Raw genomic sequence first — 26645 nt, 5'->3', positions numbered from 1 at the left:
GTTCATTGTTTTCCCTAGGGGATGGCATGGGGATGAACAGACCCTGGCAAGGTCAGGGACACTGCCCTCAGCAGTGGCTCTCACAGGGCCAGGGTACCCAAGTACTGCTTCCTGCGTCACAAAACCCAGCCTGCTCTATAAGTTAGACAGTTCCCTCCCTCTGCACAGGAGACCCTTGTATATGTTCACAGCCCAGGACAAAATTCATCACATAGCCGTCCACAAACAAGTCCATGTGCAATACAGATATGCGCACCAGTTCCCAGGAGATATTCTTCCCTTATTCTGCTCGCCATCCCCTGGCCTGTCTTGCTCCCTTTAGGTGGCCACTGTTGGGAAGTCAGGCTCTCATGCCTCTAGCAGCTGTCCTGACCTATATAAACCCAATTCAGAGTAGAGGCCATGGCAGGCCAAAGCTCTGGGGAATCCACTGGTATTAACTCTAGCAGGTTCTGATGCTCTGTAGATAATCTGGCAAAGATAGTTCAGTGAACTTCAGGGGCTAGGGTCACGGTTATGATCCATTAAGCAGACTATCAGGGGACACTGGGACCAGGCCAGGAGATTTGGAGATTAAAAGGTACTGCTTGTGTTAGATCAGTTCATCAGAGTTGTGTTTCCCATGCTCTGCCTACTCTAGTTGTGGCACAGCTGACCTCTTTGCCATTACCGGTGCAGAACGTGTCTTGCTTACCCAGAGAAGCAGCACGTCTCTAGTGATGTGGGACCATCACGACACTTTGGGGGACTATCTTACTGTGCCCTTACTTCAGCTTCTATGGCTGGTCAAGCAGCATCAGCCCCTCAAAGAAGTCAGATTTTGTTTTTGTGAATCTGGGAAAACTAAGCCACTCTTGACCTTACATTAAACTGAAGAGACTAATTGGATTCCACATACCCTATCTCCCGGCACGAGAGCAAGACTGACACAACTGTGTATTTCTAGGCTTTCATCTAGTTATAAATATCCAACATAACAGGGCTTCCATTGCTTTCTCCAGGAGATTATCCCTGCAGTCGAACCAATCTGATAAGAGAGTATGCAAGGCTATTTATAGCTTTTCAACTGGAAGACAAATCCATGCCTTTTCTTTGTAGATGATTCTTCACTTGATTAACAGACATATCAGCGTCCTCCTTTTCTGGACACCTTTTACTGTGCACACTGCAGTAAAACGCTGGATTGCAGGGGCTGAGCCAAGTCCTTTTAGGAGGAATTAAGATGTTATTGATGAAGACCTCTCCAGTATCTTGGCACTGATATGCCATCTCCTCAGCCATCACAGACATTTGTCATCTTTGGTATCTTACCTAGCTGCCCACTGTTTCCTCCCCAACATTTTGCCATGCTGTTTTTCACTTCTGTGGGGGACACTGAGCTAGGAACTGAGTTTAGTCTTGCACTTGGCTACCAGTTGCTTTTGCTAAAGACATGTGCTTCCACTGTACCAGAACCAGAGCTCTATCATAAAGCGTGCAGAGTTTGGGTTGTGAAAGTAGCCAGTCTCTTTCCATTGATTACAGTGAGAATTTGGTAAAATTCAAATACATGTATTTTAGGAAATGTTACATTAAGGCTGTCTTCACTCTGTTCCTGTGTGGTACAGAGGTACCTGAGATGATGACATATTGGTTGAAGTATTCCTGAATTGCATTCCTTAGTCCACAGGACAGAGGTAAACATTTAATCTGTTTCATCCCCATTACCTGAAGTGGGACCCCATGCCATATTTAATGCACACCATTACAACCCTGCACTGAATATGTAATTAACAATGATCTCCTGAGCTTTTGCAATGCATTTAGTGCAATAGCATCTGTACTTCACAGAATCACAGAATCACAGAATGGTTGGGGTTGGAAGGAACCTCTGGAGATCATCTAGCCCAACCACCCTGCTCAAGCAGAGTCACCTAGAGCATGTTGCCCAGGACCCTGTCCAGATGCCGTTTGAATATCTCCAAGGAAGGAGACTCCACAACCTCTCTGGGCAACCTGTTCCAGTGCTCAGTCATCCTCACAGTAAAGAAGATTTTCCTCACGTTCAGATAGACCTTCCTGTGTTTCAGTTTGTGCCCGTTGCCTCTCGTCCTGTTGCTGGGCATCGCTGAGAAGAGTCTGGCCCCATCCTCTTTACACCCTCCCTTGTTAATGAGTTTAGCCTCACAGCTCCCCTTCCAGGGAGGAATTTCCACCATAGGTAGGAAATGAAATAGAAAATTATAATCTGCATTTCTGAGATGTTTTTTGCTGCTTTGGGTGACCCACCTGGTTAGGCTGGCAGTTCCTCAGTCTGATTCCTTCTAAAGGCAAGAGCAGTTGTAGGAACCCAGTGCTTCTGTGCTGAAAGGCAGGTCTCCAGCTGCTCCTGAAACATAAAGCCGAGACTGCGTCAGCTGCCTCTGGGCGGCTGCTGACGTAAGAGGCGCGAGCAGCATGGCTTTGGGAGTTTGTGGCAAAGCTAGATGTAAAACTCTCTCACTTGGTTCATAGCCATAGGCTTTTCTGACAAGACCAGCCTTTTCTCATGGTCTCCTACCTCCTCTGCGCACCTCAGCACAGCTTGAGCAAGTGAATTGAGATACCATTTCCTGGGTTTGACTGCTGGACTTAATACAACCCTTTCAGTCCAGACTTTTCCTTTTCTTTGTTTCAAGAATTTCAAGTGTATTGATGCACTGTAAAGCCAGAAGGAGAACCTYGTCTAACCCCTTCATGACACAGGCCACAGGATTGCACCAAATGGTTTCTGCATCTCACCATGCCTGAACAGGACTACTCCTTTAAAAAGATACAATTTTGACAACAGATTTCAAATGTCAGCAAAATATATAAGACACTTGGTGAGCTATTCCAGTGGCAGATCCTCTCTGCTCCCAATTTTATAAGTCTGCATTCCCATTTCCTTCCACTGAATCTTACCATCTGATATTAGAAGATACTTCAGTTTATGTGTACTTGTAGATCACAAGCAAGCAAGTTATTTAAAGTTCTCTTTGATAAACTCGAAGACTGAGTCAAGTCTTTTACTGTGAGCAGAACCAAGGCAAGACATTTTGGCAGCTAGGACTCTCCTTTCCTTTCCTCCCACACCTCTTTGGGCTCCTCCCAGCCATTGCCATCTGCTCATGATGCCACCACAGACCTACAGCTTTATTCCTGGGCAGCAGCAACATCTGGCAGGTCTTGGATGTGTCTGAGGCTTTTTAGCAACCTTTACAAAGGAAGTTTGGGGAGATTTTTCCTCCTGCTCCCCTTTGCTACTCTTCTGATTATAGTTCACATCTTCCATTCCCTCTTATAGTTTTTCTTTGCATGATGCGCAATTTGTCAGCATCCTTTTAGGAGTGTGGATGTGTCCGGCTGATAGCCCACAGCTTTTCAGCAGTACTCAGTAGCATCAATAGCATCACCAGGCACAGAAATAAGGTGGCTCTTAGTATTTGTCTTCAGAATCCCATGACAGGCATGCATGTGCATCACGTGCAAACTGAGCTTCTTCTGGCTCATAGCGACCCTGGGCCGTGCATGCAACCTACAACATCACAGTGAAGGCAGGTGACTCAGAAGAGGTCTCCACAGCCAACAGCCCCTTCTCACATCCCATGGTCATGAGATGGAGTTTCTGCACTGGGCAGCCACTACGTMCTGTCTTCTGCTTAGTTTCAGTCTGGTCATGAGCTTCTTTTTAAGTTCTTGCTACTGTGGTCGTTCATTTTCTTCCAGTCGGTGAATTGGACAAAATAAATACTACTTTCAGCCTTCTTAAACACAGGTCTGCCAGAATGAAGCTTCTAGATCTTAAAAATTATTATTCTTTTTGCATTATCTTTAAATGTCCCTTTTGTCTTGGAGAAAGTGTTACAGGCACATGTTCAATCAGATGATTTTTTCAAACATACCCTGAGCCCCCCTATCACTTTGTTGGAGAGCTCTGAAGATTGCCTTTGACTGGGCTCCCTTCTTGGATGTGGGATGCTAGTCAGTACTCCTTTGTTGTTCCCAGTCAAATGCCAGTAAGCTGAGATTGGATGTCTGGTACATAGACCTCTTCTCTTACTGAATGATCTCACACCTTGTCTGAAGAAACTGAAGATATGGTGTAGAAAATGTCAAATGCTGGTTAGCATGGAATAAAGAAACAAGGTCTCTGGCTGGTACTGTATACCAGTCTCCTCTCTGCTGACTCAAAAGAAACTGGAAAGTCACATTTCCAACCACCTGAGGAACACTTGGCTTGTGTCTGACTGGTGCTTGGACTCTTCTGTAGCTGAGATATTGTGGATATATATATATATATATTTTTTTTTTTCTTATTGGTCTGCATCCCTTTCCTCTTTAATACTCAGTATTGATCAGAGCTGAAACCACTTATTTTAGATGCTTTGTTATTACCAGCAGTTTCCAAGTCCTACTCAATATTTATGATACTCATAATTATAATCTCTGTGACCATCTTCAGCATCTCATCTACTTCAAGTAATGTCTAGGTTTCTCAGTGATCTTCAGTTCTATAGGCATCTGCATTTCTTTTTAAGAAATTGTGACCCTCTAACTGTTTTTCAAGTAATGTTCGTTCATCCCCAAAGATAACTTCTGATTTTATTAATAGCTACTGCAGAGCAATGTGGGAAAAGATTCTTGTCACGAGAGGCATGTCTGACCGATCACAAACAGTCATGGGTTACGGCATTTTGGTTTCACGTGCCGTTTCTGTCTGAGCTGTAATTTCAGACTTGTTCTCACCCTATTTCTTCCATTCCATATTTTCCAGAAGCTGTGTCTGGGTAAACCCTCTCTTACAGAAGAGCCATTCAGGTCAGAGCAGTCATGGCATGTCACGTTGACCAGGTCATCTTTGTTAATTGTGTTGAGGATCTCAGGGTGAACAGGATACAGATGTTTTTTCTTGTGCTGGTTCGGTAACAAATACATTGATACCAGCTGCAGACAATGCCTTTAATCCTTTCAAGACCTTCTGTAGAGGATGCCACTTCCTTCAGAGGTTGTCCAAAAAAACTTTAATAATTTATTTGACATTCTCTTTCTTGCCTCACAGGATTATGTGGTAATGCACATAAGAGACTGTCCTCAAGTTCTTCAAAAACCCTTGGCAGATCCTGGACATGTCTAGAAAAATTGTCTGAAGTAACCAAATTTTCTTGCTGAATTCTGATGAGTTTTTTTTTTTTTTTACCCTTTCTGTCCCTGAACTGTGGTTACAGTTTATGAAAAATCTAGGCAGAACAATCCTCAGTCRATGCCTGAGAGACAAAATACTTCCTGTTTCAGTAGGAAGGTGCCTTCTCTTGTAGAATATATCAGTCCCTGTGGCTGTTTGTGTGCCTCCTGCATTCCAGATTGGATTTCTGAGATTTCTGCTATTCCTGCAGCTCTGTTTTGGGCTATGATACCTTCCATTTCCTTTTGTTGCCTGTGGCAAGAAGATGGAAAATAGTGAATGTCCATCTCCCTTCTTTTATGTCCTTCATATTCTTCCTACTCTGAACCCATGGAATTGAGAAAATCCTTCTGTCATCTTTCTTAATCTCTATTCTTTCTTCCATTTGGAAGCCCTACATTAAAAAAAAAAAACAAAAACCAAAACACTCCCAGCACACTCTTGTGACTGCATGTCTTGGGGAGGCTACTCCACTTGAAATTTGGTCGTTTGCTGGGCAATACTGCAGAGTCCCCAGGCTTGGAGAATATGTTGAGAGATAGCGCAAAACTCATCCTACTTTTTGGAACCACTCTTTCTTGCTCATAGAATCATGGAATCAGAGAATAGCTGGAGCTGGAAGGCTGCTGGAGATCATCTGGTTCAACCCCCCAGCTCAAGCAGGGTCAGCTACAGCACATTGCCCAGGAGCATGGCCAGTCAAGGATGGAGACTCCACAATCTCTCTGGGCAACCTGTACCAGTGCTCAGCCACCCTCACAGGAAAACAGTGTTTTCCTGCACCCAAGTGGAATTTCCTGTGTTTCAGTTTGTGGCCGTTGCCTCTCACCCTATCACTGGGCACCACTGAGAAGAGTCTGCACCTGTCTTCTTTACACTCTCCCATCAGGTATTTATACACATTGAATAAGATCCCTCCTGAGCCTTCTCTTCTCCAGGCTGACCACTCACAGCTCTCTCAGCTTCTTCTCCTATGACAGATGCTCCAGTCGCTTCATCATCTTTGTGGCTCTTTGTTGGACTCTCTCCAGTATGTCCATGTCTTTCTTGTCCTGGAGAGCACAGAACTGGACACAGCATTCCAGATGTTGCCTCACCAGTGCTGAGTAGAGGGGAAGGATCYCCYTTCTTGATCTTCTGGCAATGCTCTTCCAAATGCAGCCCAGGATGCTGTTGGCCTTCTTTGTCACGAGGGCACATTGCTGGCTCATGTTCAACTTGCTGTCCACCAGGACCCCTAGGTCCTTCTCTGCAAAGCTCCTTGTGGGAGCCAATACTGATGCAAGGGGTTATTCCTCTCCAGAGACAGGACTTTGCACTTGTCTTGTTGAGCTTCACAAAGTTCATCACTGCCATCAGAGATGGCATTTCTGTTCATCCCTTTCTCCAGCCTATTGAGGTCCCTCTGAATAGCAGTGCAACCATCTGGTGTATCAGTCACTCCTCCCAGTTTTGTGTCATCTGTGAACTTGCTGAGGGTGCATTTGATCCTGTCATCTGGATCATCAATGCAGATGTTCACTTGGCTTGGTCAGCTTCTCTTTAAACTCTGAGACTCTTCTTATAGGACCCTACTGCAAACAGATGGGTGTATATAGTTTTTTTTTATCTAAGAGCTTTAAATGAGCTTGTGCAGTTATACAGGGAAGAAGACTTCTACCGTACGATGGAAAGGAGGATTTCCTAGTCTCCCAGACCACAGAGACCAAGGAATGACATGTACTTCCTCCAGCTCAGGGCACAAACACTTTCTGCAACCTTTTCATTTCAGCAGGCCTGGGGCTGGGTCATAGCTCTCACCTGACAGAGAATGCACTGCTGTAGCACTAGTGGCATTAAACAGGGAGCTTTTCACATTCACAGTGTGGCAACAAGGTGGCTGGTATTGGTTACTACCACTCAGTCCGCACAGCACTATGCTGTTTGCTATTACCTGGTAATGGTTGTGTATGTCTAAGAAAATGGGTCATCCACACCTGTCCTTATCTGGACCAAATCTAAGAACCCTTTCTTTGGTGTGAAATCTGTTTGCCAAAGAATAGTTTATGTCATACTCAAACTATTTTTGCATTCAATCCAAGTTCTCTGAATTGTGTTATAGGAAGAAGCTTTCAGAATTACATTCACAAAAGAACAAGAGGGTGGGCAACTTCTTCATTTGTACCATGCTGCTCTCTGTAGAGAATATTCACTCAGCATGAGGTGTAGGATGAAGCTCCCTCAGTCTACTATTTTGTGCTTTCTATAGCATTTTAAGGTGTGTATTTGAAAAGGTCTTGGGACCCAGGTATTCTGCCTTTGAAGAGGTGATCAGGAGCAATTGCAGATGGTCCATGTGACATCCACGGGAGAGCCAACAGCTGAGTTATGAGCATTTCTGATGAACCTGTTCACCACAGCCCACACCCCATATGTTTTGTCAGCAAGAGTGGCAAAATAGGCAGCTTCCTCCTCTCTGCCTTAGTTTGCTCATCCCTGTCCCTGTGCCATGTGCACTGTTGTGCCAACACAGCTGTTTGTCTGGCTGCATGGTAAACTGGATCAGGAAGCTGATCAGGCTGAAGTTTTTCTGCATCATTTTTTGCCAGATTACTCTTCAGTCAGAGCAATTTTTCTATCCTGCTTACTATGTGGCTCCACAAAAAGCTGAACTTGCAGAAAGCAGGGGCTATGCAGAGGAGCACTGAGCAGCCAGACAAAGTGGGCATTCATATTTAGAATATGGCTAAACTGGAATAACCAACCAAATGTAAAAACAATAGATAACTAAGATCCTTCAGCAGTCCCAGACTATTTGTTGTATTCAAAGAGCTACATTCTTAGAAAGTTCCTTTTGAAGAGTTTTGACATACCATTTCCAGCTCCTTTATGATATAACTCAGTTATTTCCCCCATCTGCCTCTGTAGGCACCTAAATGTCTCTATAAATCCTCCTAATTGCTTGTACCTCTTCTCATGTAAATGGACCTGCATTAGTTGGAATTTCAACTTAATGCTAGAGGAGCTTATGAAGTCTCCCATTTGAGCTTCTTGAGAACTTCACTCTGGATTTTCTTTCTCATAAAAAGAACTCTTTATAACATGTGCCAGAGTTTGAAGGATCAGTCAGCTGTATCTCTATCAGACGGAAAATCCATCCTGTAGTCATGAGATAGAGGATAAGGGATTGACTCTTGTCCCTGGTAAAATCAATGGGAGCTTGGCTATTGAGGCAGGTCAAATGTCAGTCTCAATTCTTTGCACTTCCCCAGGATTTCATCCTTTGTACTCTCACTATCAATGAATCTCTCTTCCTGTCTCCTTCCTACAAGCTCTCATCTATCCTGATTTGAAGTCACCTCCATTAAGTGGATGTAATGCCAGCTCTTTGTTTTACTTGCAGAGAGGACACTCCATAAATCTAACATTAGTCATGGCATCTGGCGAGAGATACCAAGGATAGGTTGCTTTGACTCAGAGGTTATCTAACCATATCAGCCCTTGCATTTGCCTTTCCTTTTGAAGAGCTGAGGTTCCCCTGCAGGAACTAGGGCTCATTTCATGTGAGCTGATGCAACGATGCAGTCTGTTAAGGGCCAGTGTGGGCATAACAGCTATGCAGAGAAGCTATATAGTGATCAGCTCCTTCTTCCCTTGGCTGTGTGCTTGGACCTGGGCTCCCTTTCCGACACTTCAGCCCTCTATCCAACATGAACAGGAGAATGAGCAGAAATGGGGGAAGCTCTTGAAAAAGAAAGAAGGATTATGTTACACTCACACATATTGTGTGAATGTTGGCTCAGTTTCCTCCCTCTTCAGACCTCTCTTTTCCTGAGCATGGTATTCTGCTGTTGTGTAACTCAAGGGAGGGCAGTGATCATGTCCCATGGCCACACTTCTCCATGGACACCCATGAATGTAGACAGCACCTGCAGGTGCTCAGATCCCCTGTGTGCTTTGTACCTAGTGTGCTCCCTTTTCCCCAGTAAGCACATCTAGAAAGGTCTCAGAGGCCTGCAGTGACAAGTTGTCTCTGTTCCCTGTTGCTGGAAACCATAGGAGGATGGAGAAGGTCCTGTGCCTTTCCACTGGATACAGGGATTCCCAGTTAATCTCTGCAATGGCCTTCAGCCAAGCTCATCATGGGAGAGGAGAGGGCAAGAGCCCACAGCTCTGGCTGAACCTCACTAATGCAAGAATGTGAGTGCTCAGAGTCTGACGGATACTCAGTCCTATGAGGATGCTCTTTCCACTGTCATACCGCTAAGCACAATGGGCCAGAGCCTGTTCTCAGACTTTGAGGTCATCTAGCACAGTACAGCTCATGTCTGTTTGGCTAGATCTCTTAGTCAGGGTGGCCTTATCCATCCTGTATATTGGGAAGTGTTCCTCCACTGGRCTCACCCCCAAACTGTGCCTGAGCTTTCTTTGGCAGAGAGCTGTTTGGCATTGGGCAAAACAAGGCTAATGACAAGACAATCCAGATGATGGGGACAGTGCTCAGGCCGAGCTTTGGAGCTGCTTGGTTTTATGCTCAAGGTCCTTATTCCAGGGTAAGAGTCTCATTTTCAGGTAGAACGTGTTTCACTTTTTAAATCATTTATGGTAAAATGACAAAATGCTGTGAGTCCGGAATAAAGCCATTCAGACAGCCTATCTGTGAAAGGAAGTGTGCCTCTGTTTCAGTTTGTCTGTGTTCATATAGTTATACAGRTAAAAATGATAAAGCATTCTTATGTGGATGATCATAAACCCTCCATATAAGAAATGGGAGAGACTGAGAAAGGGAACAGGAAGAGAAAAATGGGATGCTGGAGTAGCATGGGCACAAGTTCACAAAAACAGCAGTTCTCAGTCAGTTATTTGTCTGTGTTCGTTTTAAAATCACCTTGCTTGGAACTGAAGAAGCATGGAGACAGTGAGAGACAAGAAAGAGTTAGGATATGATATTTGTAAGGGATGCGTCAGAACAGCATGTTGCGTTGTTTTATGGCTGCCGATGAAAGAGAAGATGGAGTAGGGAATGTAAAATGACAGAGAGGGAGTAGGTACAATATTTGACTGGTATGTTTTGCTGGTAATTAGTATGATGCCAATTAGACATAAGTAATCTTCTTTTTTTCTTCAGCTGTATAAGTTATTGCTTGAAAATTTGCCAACTAAAACCAAGATATTAAACTTTGAGGGGTATGGAGAGCTCTGTTCCTTGAGGATCTCTATATGAAATTACYCAGACAACAGGGATCTTGACAAAAGCAAGGCTTATTATATCTAGAAAGAAAATGAAAAAAAGCAAAAGAAATTGTGTATTCCACGTCTAGCATCTTGCTGCTTATTAGCCACACAGGAAGGGGCACCCACAGAGATGCAGATAAATCACTGAGAGAAAGCAAATATCTTGCTTTTCCTGAAAACAACACCGCTACGACCGTATTGTTCACCCTATCAGTTTCCCTTGCCAGACAGATCCTGAGCCCTTATGATGTTCAGGCAGTTCTCCACTGCCCTTGTCAGGGTCAGCCCTGCTGCCCACACACATTTCATTCTTCTTACTCCAAGCCCTGTTTTCTTTCTTTGCTCACCCACTTCATAAGACTAAGGACTTGGGTTGTTCAGCCTCTTGGTCCCTTGGAACATAAACCTCCTTAATGATGATTAATGACTTCTTTCTGAGGGTCAGCTGCTGATTATAATCCTCTCAAATCACAGATCTTTTTTGCACTTTCTGTCTGTCCAGTTCTACACTGCTCTTTCAAACAGGTATGTTGCTGCTTCGCTCAGAGCTACACACATATTTTCTATTGCTATGGATGATGATTAAGGAGCAGACCTGCTGTCACTCTTTTCTCCTTTTTGAAAAAGAGTCGTAAAAATTATGCTCTTGGACTGATTCTGGAAGTTTTCATACATTTCTGGTGGACCATGAAATCAAGATCTTCTCCTGATCTTCCTGCTGTTCCCTTGTGCTGTGCTTTGCAGGTCACAAAGCTGGCGAATTCCTGTTGCCAATCTTCCTCAAATGTAAACTGAAGATGTATCCCTGTTGTCCTGTGAGAATGTTAGGTAGGAAGATTAATCCTAGCGTTCTTTAAAGCATGTGTTATTCATTCTGCGCCTTTAGGACTGCCTCTGGCAGGACTCCCTTGAGTGGTGCAAGCTTTATCACGTCTAACCTCCAGCACTCGGTAAACTGCAACGGCCAGGGGTAGCTGGAGGTTGATATCTCCTATCTGAAGAGATTACCCCCCTCCTTCCCCGCCCCTAATGGCAGGAGAGTCCTTTTCTGCCATCCTAATAAGAAAAATAGGGCAGAGCAATGGTGCTCCTCAGGATCTGGGCTTGTTTCCTGGTCTTCCCCAAAAAAGTATAACTAGGCTGTTCTTTTTCCCCTTCATAAACCTCTCCATTTTCAGAGACACAGTGAAATTCCTCAATGTTTGTACAGAGTTCCACCTTTAGCAAACTACATCAGCACTGATACCTTCAATTTTTGCGTGAAGAGATGAGCTCTCCTTAGTTGTGGCCATCAACGTTGTAAAGCCTTCCAGTGCCTCAGTGGGAAATCATGCCAGCAAGATGGCAAGTGGTTTAATTCAGAAATGTTAACCACCTGGGCTGATTTCTTGGCATGTATTTTGGCTGCACCACAGAAGGATTTGACCAGTGCATATGCTATTCCTGCCATGTGCCAGCCACAAAATGTCTCTGCATTTAGCTTCCATGTGCCAGCCACAAAATGTCTCTGCATTTAGCTTCCACTGTGGATTTTCGATTTCAGGGCCTGTGGGTGTTTGAAGAGTGAATATTGCACATTTTCAGCTGAGTTTACTGTGTGGCTCTTCACTGTAGCAGAAATGGATTGGGTAGTTCAGAGGTTCAGGCTCTCCTGTGTTGGCTGATCTTGATCTTTGAGAGGTAGCTGAGCAATCAGGTGTCAGATACCTTCATTTGGGTGTCAGATCATTCCTCCAAATTTCTTTGGGTGCTTTTTCAGGGAGGTGTCTTTGTGGATGGGTAAATATACCCTACCTGCTCTTTTCCTCTTTCCACACCCTCTTTCTTTTTCTCTGCTTTAGCCATTTGTGAGAATCTCCATCAGCCAACTTAAGTCATGTGCAGAATCTTAGTTTCATGACAATATCCTTGGTTTAATGCTCACAAGACTGGCATAGTAGCCTCATATGTTGGTTTTCATATGCATTTGGTTCTCTGTGGCTGAGTGTGGTATTTGTGATCCTGGGTCTATGTGTGCATACTCCTCAATAAGTCAGACCTTTCCTCCTCAGGGCAGTCCAAGAGCATCAGCCCTGAATTTGGTGCCCATCACATATTCATTGCACACTGTTGAAGTTTTGGCAAAGATCTGGACTCTTGCCTCTCTGCCTCCTCACTGTATGTATTATGGTTTAGGCAATTAACACATTTTTTAAAGGCAGAGCAGATTGTAAACAAGTTAAATAAGAAGTGACTATGTTCACTTTACCCTTAAACAACCCAAGAATTACATATATCAGTGGAAAGAAAACAAAGCATATATAAAAATCTGTCCTGTCATTTCCTCTCCAAGTTTCTTTGGAGGCTTGGCTTGATTCTCTTCCAGGGGCTCTTCCTTCTCCCCTGCATTGCTTCTCTGTAAGTGGTCTTGGCTTGCTATGTTTCCAGTTCCACTTGCTGAGGCAAGCCCTTTTCATAAAGTTGTGATTTCTTTTTGTCAGTTAAACACCTATGTGATTTCAAAGGTCTTGAACAGTGCTTTGCTGTGTGGCTACCAGCCCCCTGCAAGAATAATTTCCCCTGATTCATTGTCCTGTGAGTGAAAGATTATTAAATTGTTGACGGAGCTTAACAATGGTTTTGTTCAAAGGCAGACACGCGTAGGCCAGTTCTTTTCTCCTTGACACAAGAGCTTTAATACAAGCATACAATGAATGGCAGCCACCAAGGAGCAAACACAGACAGTGTTCATGGAAGGAAATGGGTATTCTTAAGTCCCTGTGCACATGAACTGACGCACCTTACTATCCACCCATAGACTGAGCATGTGGCTACCCGCTCACTCCAGTCCAACACAAGCCTGTAGGTGAGATCAGAAAACTGATCTGGCTGAAAACTAATTTCTTTTTAGTTCTAATGGCTTAATTCTTGGTCATATAATCATACTGACATTAGAAGGATCCAGGAACAAGAAAGTGAACAAAGGTGGGACAGGACCATATAGTGTTGATATAAGACTGATAAAATTATTCTCTTYCTTCAGCTCAGAGTGTGCCAAGCACACACGCACATCTCCCAACCAGGCTGTGCCTTCAGAGCAGCTTTTGGAACTTGCAATGAGGATCATTATATAGACTGTGCAGCCTCAGGCTGCTTGACATTTTGTATTATAAAGACTTATTTTCAATTGCTTATCATTTCAGCAGATTTCCAACACTAAAGCTTAAATTTTCCATGCTGGGTTTCCCTCAGGTTGATTTCTTTTTCTTTTTTTCTTAAGTTTTAGCAAAGGTGTTCCAGCTGTTTTTTTGAGTACAAGACACGCTGCCTCAGCCATGCTAACAAACTGGTTATAAGAATTTCCTTTTAAGACACATTAGCTTATCCACACTTTGGAACAGAGGTGTGGAATTTGGCACAGAAGCTCTCGGTATTCTTCGGGGATTGTTTGCCCCCAAATGGCTGAGTTTCTCTTTGAATATATGCCAGCACAGATCCCTGTGTAGCTGTGCCCACACATTCTTGAAGCCTTCAAACAGCAATATTTGTAAGGGCTGCACAGCCGTGCACTCCTTTGGAGACCTGATGCAGGAGACTGCTGCAGTTGCTGTTGCTTGATGGACATCCCTCCTGGTGCAAACCCCTTCCCCAGTGCTCTGGAGGTACCCTATTTTCTGTTGGGCTCAGGGTACCCTGCCTGCCTCAGCTGAAGTCTGATTTGTTCCTCAGCCTTCTCAGTTTTCACTGGCAGGATGTTCATTAGGTTATTGCATGGTGTGGGTCATTTCTTGGCTTGCTCAGCCTTGTGGGAGTATTGAGAATGGCTTGCTCTGCCTCTGGGGCATGTGGCATCCATCAGCTCTTCCCTTGCTGGTGGTGGGCATCAGAATGTATCTGCATGTGTCTTGCTGGAAGAGGTCCTTCAGGCTCAAAGAGGGGTCTGAGGCCCAATTTCTGCTTGAAGATGGGACTAAGCTGTAGTGCCTCCCAGGCTGCCTGGGCTGGAGGGTGCTTCCTTCTCTCACTCCCAGATTGAGGTTGTGGAGGTCTGGTCAGAGGTGTCTGAGAGGGGCCTACATCCTCCCGCTCACAGCACCACGGCATTGCACTGTCAGACTGGCACTGGGGCTAGGGCTCTGTCCCTCCCTGCTGTTCTGAGCCCTGGAGTGCAAGCACAAAGGGATTCTTTCTTTATCTCCTCCTCCCTTTTACTGTTCTTCCTGGGGCATGTTCTCCTTTCTCCCCCTTCCCTGGCAAACTGGCAGAGGCTGCCTCAAGCTCCAGTGCCCTCCCTGATTTGCTGATGCCAGGAAGCACAACTGCAGCTTTAATTAAATGATAAGGGCAGAGCAGAGCCCCGGAAGTGGGGAGATAAGTGCAACGGTGTCTGCCACCACACTTGCCCAGGCTCTTTCTAATTAGCTTTGAGAAGCTCTAGCGAGGAAGATTAACTCTTGGAGGAAGGCTGGCGGAGCAGTGAGCTGCAGCAGATGGAGGGTGCGGAGTCCAGCCTGAGGGATAGGGCACTGGAATTTGCCTGGGGGCATGTGTGGGATGTGGACTTGAGGAGACCCCTCCATTTACTCCCCCTGAGCCCTGTGACAAGTGGCAGGATACCTGACCAGAGGGGCTGGGTCAGCAAGGATTAGATCTCTGCCTTTCACGTGCTCACGCACAAGGTAAAGCTCAAGGATTAGCTGCTCAGGTTCCTTCTGTAAGAAGCATTTGCTGCTTTAACACATCCTGTGCCTGGCAGCTATAGGGTGGGAATATGCAAGATGCAATTGTGTAGTTATTTGGGTAGCAGGCATGCATGAGCTGACACCCCATGGGGATAGCAGTTGGTGTTCCTCTGCATATTTACACAACCATCATTAGCCATTGCAGGAGAGGACTGAGCACTCAAAAGCCAGAAATCCCCTCTGTTCAGATCTGCCTTCTCCACACAGCACAGGAGGGAAGAACTGCAACTGCTTTACTGCCTGGAGTGTCATGGGTCATTCATCTGGAAACTTGTTCAAGACCTCTGTTCACCCCAGAAAGTATTACTGGAGTTTTTAGCCATCTGGCCAGCTGCTGGATTGGATATCGCAGGAGCAAGCAATGACACAGGGAAGATGGCTTAGTTATTGTATGGTAGGGTTTGGTTATTGCATGATTCCGTCCTGTCTGGTGGTTGTTTGTTCACAGAATCACAGAATAGTTGAGGTTGGAAAGGATCTCTGGAGATCATCTGGTACAACCCCCTTGCTCAAGCAGGGTCAGCTACGGCAGGTTGTTGAATGTCTGTTGTTGTTTGTAGGTGTCACAGAAAGTTCTTGGCTGGCCAGAGAACAGGTCTGTTTGGCTATTACAGGAACCTGGATTAATTCTAGAGGTAGACTTGATACTGTATTTTATATAACGTGGCTGAAGAGGATGGCCCAGTAATGTCAGTTACCTGATTCTGTTTTCAGTTGCTTGAAGTTTTGGCAGACTTTAACTGTAGGGAAACAATTTTCCATGCTGGACATCTGTCACTTACCAAATATTTTGAAAAGTTTCGGCAAAACCTGTCCAGATATTTCACTTTCTTCACTTCCAAAAGGAGGTGAAGTAAACTGCTGTTTTGCTCAATAGTAAAGGGAATCCCCACAGCCCTCATCCTTACACTTCAGAGATGTCATTTCCTGGAGTCTCTTGCCCCATTCATTGTATGTTCTTCAGCTTCTGCAGCACAGGTGGTAGGAGTCTCACTGGCAACAGTGTCTTCCATCAGAAGAGCCTAATACATCCCCAGATGATTCTGTCCTCTCCCCTGAAGGCACAAAGGACCCTAGGGAAAAACATTGTCTGTGAGAATGTAATTCTGGTCTGCATCATAAAGCAGACTTTCGTGAAGTGAATTAAGACTGCATGGACGATCCTAATTTTGGCATTTCCTAACCTTTGAACCTTGTAATCCTATTAAGGTAGTTTTTTAAAGTAAATTATTCTGTGATTTAATGTAATAGCTCTGTTTTTTATAGTCCAGTGAAAGCTGGAGCCCCACTTTGTCTGGGTAGGAGATCATCTAGGCAACACAGAGCACAAAATTTGTTACAGAGGATGGAATTTGTTTGCCTGGGTACTGTGAGGATTGCAGTGAAGTTGGGTGGCTCATGGTGCTTTTGGGAGTCCTGTGGGTGAAACAGTCTTTGACTGAACTGTTTGAGCTGCCTGTCTGGGCCCTGCAGTAAGCACAGTCAGGCTCTGGGGCCTTTTATCTGGGTGCTCTTGTCACTGGCGCATGGTACGAACCACCTCCTGTTGCTGTGGTAATGTTGCTGTGGGATGTCTACCCTTCTCAGCGAATGAGCGATTGTAGCACAGCCACCTGCAGTTTGCATGCTTAACAACAGCAGAGAAAAGGTGGTCCCTCAAGCTTTAGCTACCATGAGTAAGAGAAGAACATGTCCTCTGGGAACTCCAGGCTCAGGTCCTCGGTGCCAAGGTGTGCTGAAGCCCGTGACAAAGGAGTTTAGTGTTACTCTACCTGTGCTGGCAAAATTGAGGCTGGTGGGTGCATCTGTCTGCATTAATTACATTCGAATTCTGCTGTGATACCCTTGGCAGAATCTGAGAAGTCATTTGCTTTCAGTACTGCAGTTAGTATACGCTGTTGCAGTATACTCCAGAGGCTATTGTTTGATCCTTGTGTGCATCCGGAGGCTGACAGGCCATTAACTTTGGAGAAAACTGTTTGTACTGGTGTTTAGATACTATTGTTTAGTGCTAGGAGAGAGATGTTAAGTGATATAGGGGTCTGTAGGAGCTGGACATGTGTGTTATATCTGTTGACTTTGGTGCCTAGGAGAAATCCATCTGTGTGCTGACATCAGTGCTGGCTCTGAGGATCTTTCTCAGCATTTGTTGTATTAGCTGGTGTTGCACTTTACTGCCCTGAAGGTTGTAGGTATGGTGTTGAACTGCAGTAACCACCTTTATGGGCATTGTAGGGTCGATCTCAGATACCAGAAGCCATCTGTCTGTGTGCTGTAGTGATGGTGTTAAGTTTGGAAAGCCATCTGTCTGGGTGTTGTAGTGCTAGAATTGGTCCCCGAAGCTGTCTGCCTGGGTGTTGTAGTGCTAGGAATGGTCCTGCAAACTGTCTGCCTGGGTGTTTTAGGGACAGTGATAGCTCAGTCTAGGAAAAATAGGGACTGACGTGGATTGTGGGGAGCTCTCTGGCTGTGTTTTCAGCTTTCAGTATTTCTGTGCTCATGGATCTCTGAAGCGTCACTGTGGAAATGGGCATCAGTCCAGCAACCTTTCCCAAGGGCTGCAAAGTGAAATGGTGTTATGCTTCTGCTGTTCTGGAGTAAAGTGCTCTGGTCATGTCTGTGTAAAATGTGTGGAAATCAGGGACCTGAAAGGAGATGGACTGGGGAGCTGAAGAAGCAAGCTTACTGCTCTTGTCCCTGTAGGGTCAGGAGGGTATGCCATCCCTGCTAAGAGTAAAACACTGGCCATGCCAGTGTTATGGGAGGTGTGGATCAGGTGAGAAGAAGCAAGATAACCCTTGAAGGAGGATCTGGAGTCTGGACTTACAAGAGAGGTCACAGCTCCATAGCTACCTACAGCACAGCTCCCCTTCACAAAAGTYCTTTAAAAGGGAAGACATGCTTGGAAAGAACCACTGAATTACTGTACATCAAAGGAAGCCCACACTGAACCTGTCTGCATGGGGCTGAGGCAGGGCTGACTTGCTGCCCTGAGAGGACAGATTGTTGAGCAYCTCTTGCTACCAGTGTGTGGGGATTCTTCCAGGCCACTCAACCAGTCATGGGAATGAGAAGCTGCTGTGGAGGAAAGGCACAGAGAAGTGTGATGCTGGGGAACAGTGCAGGGAGTCAAGGGATGGGATAGGGCTAGGGACTCATCCCAGCAGTGCTGTGATGTGAAGAAATAAAGAACAATGGGACTGCTGGTATAAGAAAACAGGATCTTGAGGCACACTATCCAAATAGCTGCACTGGGAGGGAGCAATGAAGAGGGAATAGACCACAGAATAGTGGTGCCTGGAGGAAACAGCACCACAGGGGAGTGGTATCTGGAGGGAACAGAGCYGTAAAACATGGTACCTGGAGGAAATGGCACCATTAGAGCAGCAGTGCCTGGGGGGAAAAGAGCTGTAGGGAGGCAATACCTGGAGGGAACAGCACCACAGAACACGGTACCTGGAGAAAGTGGCACTGTAGGGGAGCAGTACCTGTAGGCAACAGCACTGCGGGGGAATGGTACCTGGAGAGAACAATGCTGCAGGAGAATGGTACCTTTGGTAACAGCGCTGTGGGAGAGAGTACCTGTAGGAAACAGCACTGTAGGGGAATGGTACGTGTGGGTGATAGCGCTGTAGGGGTGTGGTACCTGTAGAGAACAGTGGCATAGGAGAAAGGTACCTGCCAGCAATAGTGCAGCAGGGGAATGGTACCTGTAGGGARCAGCGCTGTGGGGGAATGGTACCCATAGGTAATAGCACTCCAGGGACTGGTACCTGGAGGGAGCAATGGCACAGAAGAATGGTGCCGGTAAGCTATGGTGGAGTAGGGGAATGGTGCCTACTGTAGGAGTTGTACTGCAGGAAAGTAGTCATTGGAAAGAGCAACACCAGGGAGGAGCAAGTCTCATTACATGGATGTTGTAGGGGCAGGCAAGGAGGACAGTGCTGTGGCGATATGATATCATGGAGGATGACTGACATAAGGGATGTCCCAGGAGTGGCGCCTTATGTCTGCAGAGCGCTGAGTGCTCAGTGTAGGAGGAGCCGTGTTTCCAGTGTCCGAACCAAGGAACAGAGGGGATAAAGCTGCCTGTACTAGAAACACTACATCCTGCCCTGGCCTAAAGACAGACATTTTGAAAAAAATACCTTATACCCCAACCCTCAGTTTGCAGAGTGGGGTATGCTCTACTCTTCTATCTTCTGACCAAGGCTAGATGACTTTCTGGAAGAGGTAAAATGCTTTCAGGCTCTGAACAGGGGAAGGTGGTTGAAATTAGTGGCCTGTGTTCTCTTGTGCTACCAGGTAGGGAAGATAAGTCTTTCTGACCTAACGCTTCAGGAATAGCATCCTGCTTTGCYCCTCTGCTGCTCTCCCTACACTATCATACTCTGCGTTTTTCCCTATCRCTGAACTGCCCCCTCCTAGCATGCTGTACAACCTTCTTGCTCTGTTCTGGGTTTCTCTTGAAATGCTCTGCCATTCCCTACTGTGTCACATCCCACCACCTTCCCTCGTTCCTTCTCTCCCAGACTTGTTCCACCACATCCACTCACCTGTAAGAGCTGGCCCAGTGAGCTGCATCATCCCTGCTCATCCAGCGCTGTGCATCCCACATCCAGTGCTAATGTGTGAAACAAATGAAAGACCAGGGAAACCAAACTAGACTATGCACACTGGACATCATGGCAAAAAAGTGGTTCAAGCTGGCTCTCAGCTGTGCCTGAAGTTACCTGGCTTGCAGTGCATGAGTGAACCTCTGCACATCCAAAGCAGGAGATGGATGTGCCTGCTGAATGAGACTGCCTCCTTTTGTCTCACATCTAAAGGTACTTAAGTGCCTTGTTGAAATCTCCTACTAAGAACAATAATACTATTAGAGCAGCCCTTGCAAGTGACTGCAGCAGGATGTGTTCTTACCCTGTATGGGGATATAGAGATTGAAATAATTAGCAGCAGCACCAATATGTTCCTCTTCCCAAAGGAGACAGTCCTGCACAATCTCTTTCACAAAGGGAAGAGGTGCCCTGGTTGTCAGGAGAACAGCCACTCCAGCGTTGATAGAGCCGTAGCTCAAGAAAGCTTCCCCTCCTCCAGCCAAAACAGGGACCCAGAATGCATCTCTGAATGTATCTCTGTGTAAAACCCCAACTGTGCCCCCTTTTCATCTGAAAAGTTCAAAGGGTTGTGACTTTTACTACTCCAGACTCATTCCTATGTAATGTGCTGAGGCTGAGCAGCCCCGAGGCAGCTAACAAGAGGATGCCAAAGAAGTGCAAAGAAATAGAAAGAGGGGATCCAGAGGAGTGTGAGCCATGGGGACTGTGAATGCCCGAAGAACTATGCATCCCTCCTGGCTGTGAACTAGAGCATTCTGGCATGGGAATATTGATGACAGAATGATCTGGCCCTCCAAAGGAGCACAGAGAGTGGGCAAAGCTCTGGAAAACAGTGTCTGCAGTGGCATCGTATTTACTTGGCATGACCAGAACACCATGGAGGAAAGAGGTGCTAGAGAGGTAGGTCACTGCTATCCTCTTCATCACTTGGGGACTTTGTCAATCTTGCCACAGCTCTCTGGAGAAAGACAGGCTTAAGGACTGATGCACTGGCCACATCCCTCTCTCAAGAGTGAGGGATGGGACAGTCATGCAGTGAGACAGCCTCGAAAGCTGGATGCTTCATCATGCCCAGGGAGCAGGGCTCTATGTGTGCCCATTGCTCAGGGATGTCAGGAGTCCAGACTCTTTCAGGAATGGTTATAGGCTGACATGTCTCATTGCTTTGCTCCTCTGATCTGTGTCCAACATCTGTTTCTGATTCCCAAGAAAATGTTCCTCAGACTCCAGGCATCATTTCTGCTCCACCGTAGATTTCAAAGTAACAAAAAGAGATCCCTGGGGTCGAGGAAGGATATGAATTCCTGAGTACACTTTATAAGGCAAAATAGGTACCTAATTTCCTAGACATGGCTTGGGCTTTGTCTCCTCATGATATTGCAGTTGCCCTTGCCTGTTCCAGACTTCACAGGGGCACCTGTGATCCAGAATCAGCASTTGGTGGGCCAGATTTCCATAAGTGTTTACCCCCAAAGAACGATTTAGGGCTGTCTGTGGTGACACATCCAACTCTCTGGCCTACTGGCATGTGCTGAGAATTAGGCCGAAGGGTTGTGTTTGTTCTAAATCACAGCTATTCAGAAGTTATGCCCTGTCCCATTCCTGGGCTTTTAAAGCTGAGCTGATTGTCCTCACAGCACATAATACGCTCCTTTAGCAGGAGAGGTTCAATGCCAGCATCTCACTGCAAGGGAAGGGACAACACTGGAAAAAGACTTTTGTGCCAGAGACAGACAAAGGAAAAACTAGAATAAAAGACCCTGAACATTGAGTTCTTGCTTGATCCTGTGATTTCTAAACTGCTACTGAGGCAAGAAAATCACTATAACTTTGTTCACTGGAGAGGTAGCTTTTATTTTAGCCCTGCCAGTAACCTCCACGCACTCAGCAAACCACCTTCCATCAGAGCAAGAAACAGTGGAATTCAGCCACTCCCCAGCCTGGGAGTGTGCAGTGCCAAGGCCTTTCTGGAAGTGAAAATGCTGATTAATCCTCCCATTTGTCCTGAAGGAAAGGAGATGAGAGGAGAAAGAGATACTACTTCTCCAACAAAAGAAGTGGAAGAAAACAACAGAACCTCAAACTGAGCAAGCCAGTATCACCAGAGCATCCTGTTGTCATGAGAGAAGGAACTGGGGGATCATCTAAGACATGGATTCCAGACTTTGCTTTGACTTGYGCAGAGTAGAGGTGAAAACTGAGCTGTTCTGCATCTCGTTTTGTGTCTTGCTTTCTACCTGAGGCCAAGAGAAAGACATGAGGAAACTTTGCATGTGTTCAGGAAATAGAATAGCTGTTCTGTGAGCAGCCCTGAGAATGATCCCAAAGACCTGCACTGTCAAGCTATGGTCTCACACTGGCACATGCGGGCACCTTGGCACCTGCAATGCTTGAGCTCCTGCTTCAGCACCTTAGATGTCAGCATGGCTGTCCCAGGAGCATAAGTTAATTTGTCTGTGCCCATCTGTGGTGCTGGGTGCTCATGTAGGCAGATCAGCACACATTCATGTGGAGCTGTGTGTGTGTGTGTGTGTGTGTGTGTGTGTGTGTGTAGGCACATTGTTGTGTGATGCACAGAGCCCATGTCTCTGCATGCAGGGACCTGGGGCTCCACAAGCCAGGCAGCCTCAAGCTCTGCTTCAAGTTCCAGTATATCAGAGACTTCATCATAATTAAAGAGTAGAAGTCAGGCAAGAGAAGGAAAAATGTAGGGAAGACATAGGTGTCAGGAGCTGATGTGACAGTGTCGGGAACTGGTGAGGACCAGAGAACTAGGAAGATTGCTGGATGGGGATCTCAGATACTACATGAGTCGTGTGAGAGCTGGTGGGTTGCAGAGAGGCAAGATAATGCAAGAGAAACTATTGTTTGATTGGCAGTGGTGGCCAAGTAGCCTCAAGAAGGCTGGAGCAGGGCCAAGAGAGACCTGGGGACTCCTGAAGGCAGGGGGTACCAGAGGAACATTGTGGGTCTCAGTGCAATGTAAAGGGAGGGTTGGCAGAGGCTGAAGGGGCCAGGATTCTAGGGCGGGTGTGGAGGCTGGGGGTTGTGCAATGATGTGACCCTGTCATCCTTTTTCTGCTCCTCATTAGAATCCCCTGAGCGGAGCAGGCTGTGAAGGGGTCTGCACTGAGGTATGTCCTTATGGCTTCCACCAGGATACCACAGCTTACGTGTGCGCCAGGGGACGGGACATGGGAGGAGGCTCCCAGCATGGGGAGCAGAGTGGGTGCCATAGCCTCTGCAGTAACCAGGGTGAAGATACTGGGGTGCCTCAGCCCCCGGAGGAGCTGAGAATTTGGAATACAGTCACCGGGTTATTTTACGACAAGATTTGTTCTAGCACACTGGTTCATTGCTAACTTTTCCCCTTTCTTCAGGCCCATCCTTYCAGCTCTCCCTTCTGATCCATGTCCACTGTGCCTAGCACTGTTTGAAGCTGTATCCTGCAGAGACCTTTCTTGCATCCTCATGGGGTTACCTGGTGTGAAAGCTATGCCACGGTTACCTGGAGAGTCCTGTGTCCTAAAACTGTGAGCTGGGGCAGGAGGGACCTGCTGACAAGGGCAGGGCCCCCAGCACAGTGTGAATGTCTCCAGTTTGCTTCTCCCCAGGAATGAGGGACTGACACCTCATCTGTTTGTTTTAGAAGAATGGGACTATGCGTGCTAGTGTGTATCTGGTGGGAAGGGACAAGTGTGGGGACATGCCCTGAGCTGACTGACCCCTTTGCAGCACCTGAAGACAAAGTGGCTGGCCTCAGTAGGGTAATTCAAACAGTTTGTGAGTGATCCAGCAGTTAAGCATGGTTGTGAGACATCCCGACTCTGCTGCTGTGAAAGGCTTAAGTTTACTGTAGGTCCTGTGATAGCCCCATAGGTCTACACCTATCAGATCCTTGGAGCCCCTGAGTATGTCCCTCTGTTAGTTTGCAGGTCTCTTTGGAGAGTCAGCAGTGTAGTGGAGTGAGCTCCTGCATGGAGAGGTGTAGGGATTATCCTGATACTGAACTGAGTGCTCCTACATGCTGAGAGGAGAACTTCTGAAAGCCTGTTGGGAGAAAACAGGATGAATCTAAACGCGCAGCTGGCTGAGGGCTACCTCAATCCACTGGATGCATTCCTTGGGAGGAAGCACCACAGAGCAGAAACCAGGACAGCCTGACTGGCCCAGAAAGAAGAGGACTCCCTTATTGGGAGGAATTCCGGGGCCTGACTCAGTGTAGTTTCTGTGCTTTGCTTCTGGTTTCAGCAATAAGTGTACATGTAGTCCCTGGCCCTGCAGTGGCTTTGAACCAGAAGGGAGGTTTGCAATTGAGAGTCTCAGGGTGGACCGAAGTCATGAGAAACCCTCCCTTCATCCCAGCATCATCAGCAGGCTTGATCTGCCATCATGTACTGATGGCAGTGGGCAGTGATGTGTCCCAGGTGGTGACAGTGGGCTGTGTTGTGGCCCAAGCAGTGGCTAGATGAAAGCAGTAGGTATGTGTCATATGGCTAAGAAAGTTCCTGCACTGGTCATAAGAGAGCAGGTGGCACACATGGCAGCCCACCTGCTGCCTGGGCAAGGGGTTCTCTTGGGTCTGCGATGCCTGTTGGAAGGACACTCACTTGTGCTTGGCAATACTTAGTTTTGACCTCTGGAGAGCTGTGACAGATACTTTCTGTGTAAAGAACATGTGGCTGAGGCTCAGAAAGGCCTCATAATATCCATGTAGAGAGAGGCCAGTACTGGTAGATACCAGGCCATGACTAGAATGGGGAGTAAGTGGTGGTCAGAGTTTCCTGGCTATGTCAGAAGCAGGGAGTTATTGATGCGCAGGGATATCTTGCTCTCTCGGGGGTTGGTGTTTGGTGCATAGAGAAACTTGGGCACTTCTGGGACAGGGATTCATTGCTTTCAGATATGTCCAACTGCACTGAGGGTAGAAATGATTTTGCCACTGTGTTCAGGCACATCAGACTCTGCATGGGAGACTAGCTGATGTCTAAGGACTTCTGGCTGGGCTTGGGGAAGGATGGCTCCTGTTAATTCATGCTTGGGCCACAGGCTTGCACGTGGCCTGGGATGCCTGATGGTGAGCAGGGCAGGACTGTCCAAGGATGAGTGGGGAGGCATGAGCTAGGCTATAGCTGATATTGGAGAGGGCTGGCTGTTTTCTGGACTTATGCCTGGCTTTTTCTGGAACACAGAAATATAGGTGCTTGGGGAAATCTGGCAGTACGCAGGCACAGAGTATCTGACACTCAGGATATCTGGCTGTACCTCAGGGCAGTGAAGAGTCTGACTGTGTCTGGGGAAGGGAACGGCAGTTCCCTAAGGACTCCTGCCTTTGCACTGCAAAGCTTTCACTGGTGCCCAAATGCACCTGAAACAAGGTGATTCCCAGAGCCTAGGAAGGTCTGGTGGCACCCATGGTTGTGGAATGACCAGTCCTGTGGCAGCCTGTTTCCTGCTGTGCAAATCCAGGCCGTGAAGTTCCCACTGTGTAGACCTCATCACCGAAGGAGGTGGGGTCAGTGAGCTCTATACCATGCTGTGCCTGGTCAATTCTTCCACGCTCACCCACTTCAGGGAGGGTGCTTATCCAGAGAGAGCTGGAGCTGTGACCTTGGATAGGAAGCAGAGCTGTCAGGACTCTTGTGTTCCCTTCCCACCTCTTCTTCATTCCCTGGATGGTCATGGGTCTGGCTGGGTCCCAGGCACCCCTTCCTTCCACTGATGGAGGGTGCTGGTACAATAGAGACATCCCAGCTCTGCTCGTCATCCTCTGTATGACAGTTCACTGTTTCCCAATGGGCAATAGATGTGAGCTCCCAGGAGAACAGAGATCCTGCTCTAGTCTGGGAGACTAGTCTGCCTGATCATCTCATGGCAAGGTCCCTGGGCATTGAAGAGGGCTCATTGTGCACCTTCCCAGGCATGCAGTTGTGGCAGGAAGCCCTGTAGAAGCATGATCTCCAAGAATACCATGTGCCCCACCTTGTGGAGTCAGGACATCACAGTGCCCCCGGCTTGCTCCAGCTTCACATCCCAATGCTGTGGGGCCTGTGCATGTGTAACGATGCTCTCGCTTGCTTCTCTACAGATCTCCGACCTCTGCCTGATGTAGCCATGACTGGGACCTGTACCCGGGAATGCACAGAGTTCGGCCACTCCGACACCTGCTGGATGCCTGGCCAGTCCTCCCCCAATCGCAGGCCCAAGAACGCCCTCAAACTCTCCACTTTTGTGCCTTACCAAGATAGAGGGAGTCAAGAGCAAGTCGGGAATGGCAGCCCCAGACTCTCAGAAGAGCGCAGCACCAAAATGGCCAACCTCCGCCTGCTCCCCACGTACAGTGCCTTCTCCAATAGTAGCCATGAGCCCTGCAAGGACTCTCCCATGGAGGAAATTCCTCTCACCCAGACCTCGGACTTCCAGCCAGCCACTACCCCCTCATCCCAAACCACCAAGAGGGAGATATACCTGTGAGGCTGGGCTTGAGGGGCAGGGAGCAGACGTGCTTCTGAGGCCAGTGTCCAGAGGAACATTTTAAACTTTAATGCTTTATTGCTCCTGCAGCTGGTTCTCCAGGTTGTGGGCGAGATGCCCCAGGGGCTCTGAGGACAGCAGGGCAGGGCAAGGCAGGGATGAAAGGAGCGCCTTTTTAACCCATTGTTTTCTGGGGTGGGGTGGGTGGGTGGGAAGGATTAACACATCCAAAACCTAAGGAATTTCCAAGCACTTGAGGGTGCATGTCTCTGAACTGCTGCGTCGGGGAGGGCTGAACAGGCTCCTAGTGCAGAGGGCATGGCTGGGGAGAAGGGCTTGCTTACCAAAGGTCCATGCAAAGCTGGTGGAGTTCCTGGGGCACAGGACAAGRTGCATCTCCACACACAGGGAGTGAGCTGCCTGTCTCTTTACTGT

The 26645-nt window shown here is 47.1% G+C and overlaps 1 protein-coding gene across 1 annotated transcript in view; it reads left to right on the top strand.

Moving 5' to 3' along the window:
* PCDH1 (protocadherin 1) overlaps window positions 1–26210 on the top strand; it is a 58853-nt gene extending 32643 nt beyond the window's left edge. Inside the window, exon 5 of the mRNA XM_026070664.1 lies at window positions 25825–26210. Coding sequence (XP_025926449.1) covers window positions 25825–26210 — 386 coding nt within the window. The remainder of the gene's footprint in view (window positions 1–25824) is intronic.
* Window positions 26211–26645: the final 435 nt, after the last annotated feature.

This window comes from Apteryx rowi, unplaced genomic scaffold, assembly GCF_003343035.1.
Source record: "Apteryx rowi isolate R43461 unplaced genomic scaffold, aptRow1 scaffold_316, whole genome shotgun sequence".
Classification (NCBI taxonomy): domain Eukaryota; kingdom Metazoa; phylum Chordata; class Aves; order Apterygiformes; family Apterygidae; genus Apteryx; species Apteryx rowi.
Note: the sequence above shows the minus strand (reverse complement) of the source record. Positions and strands in the feature narration are given on the sequence as shown.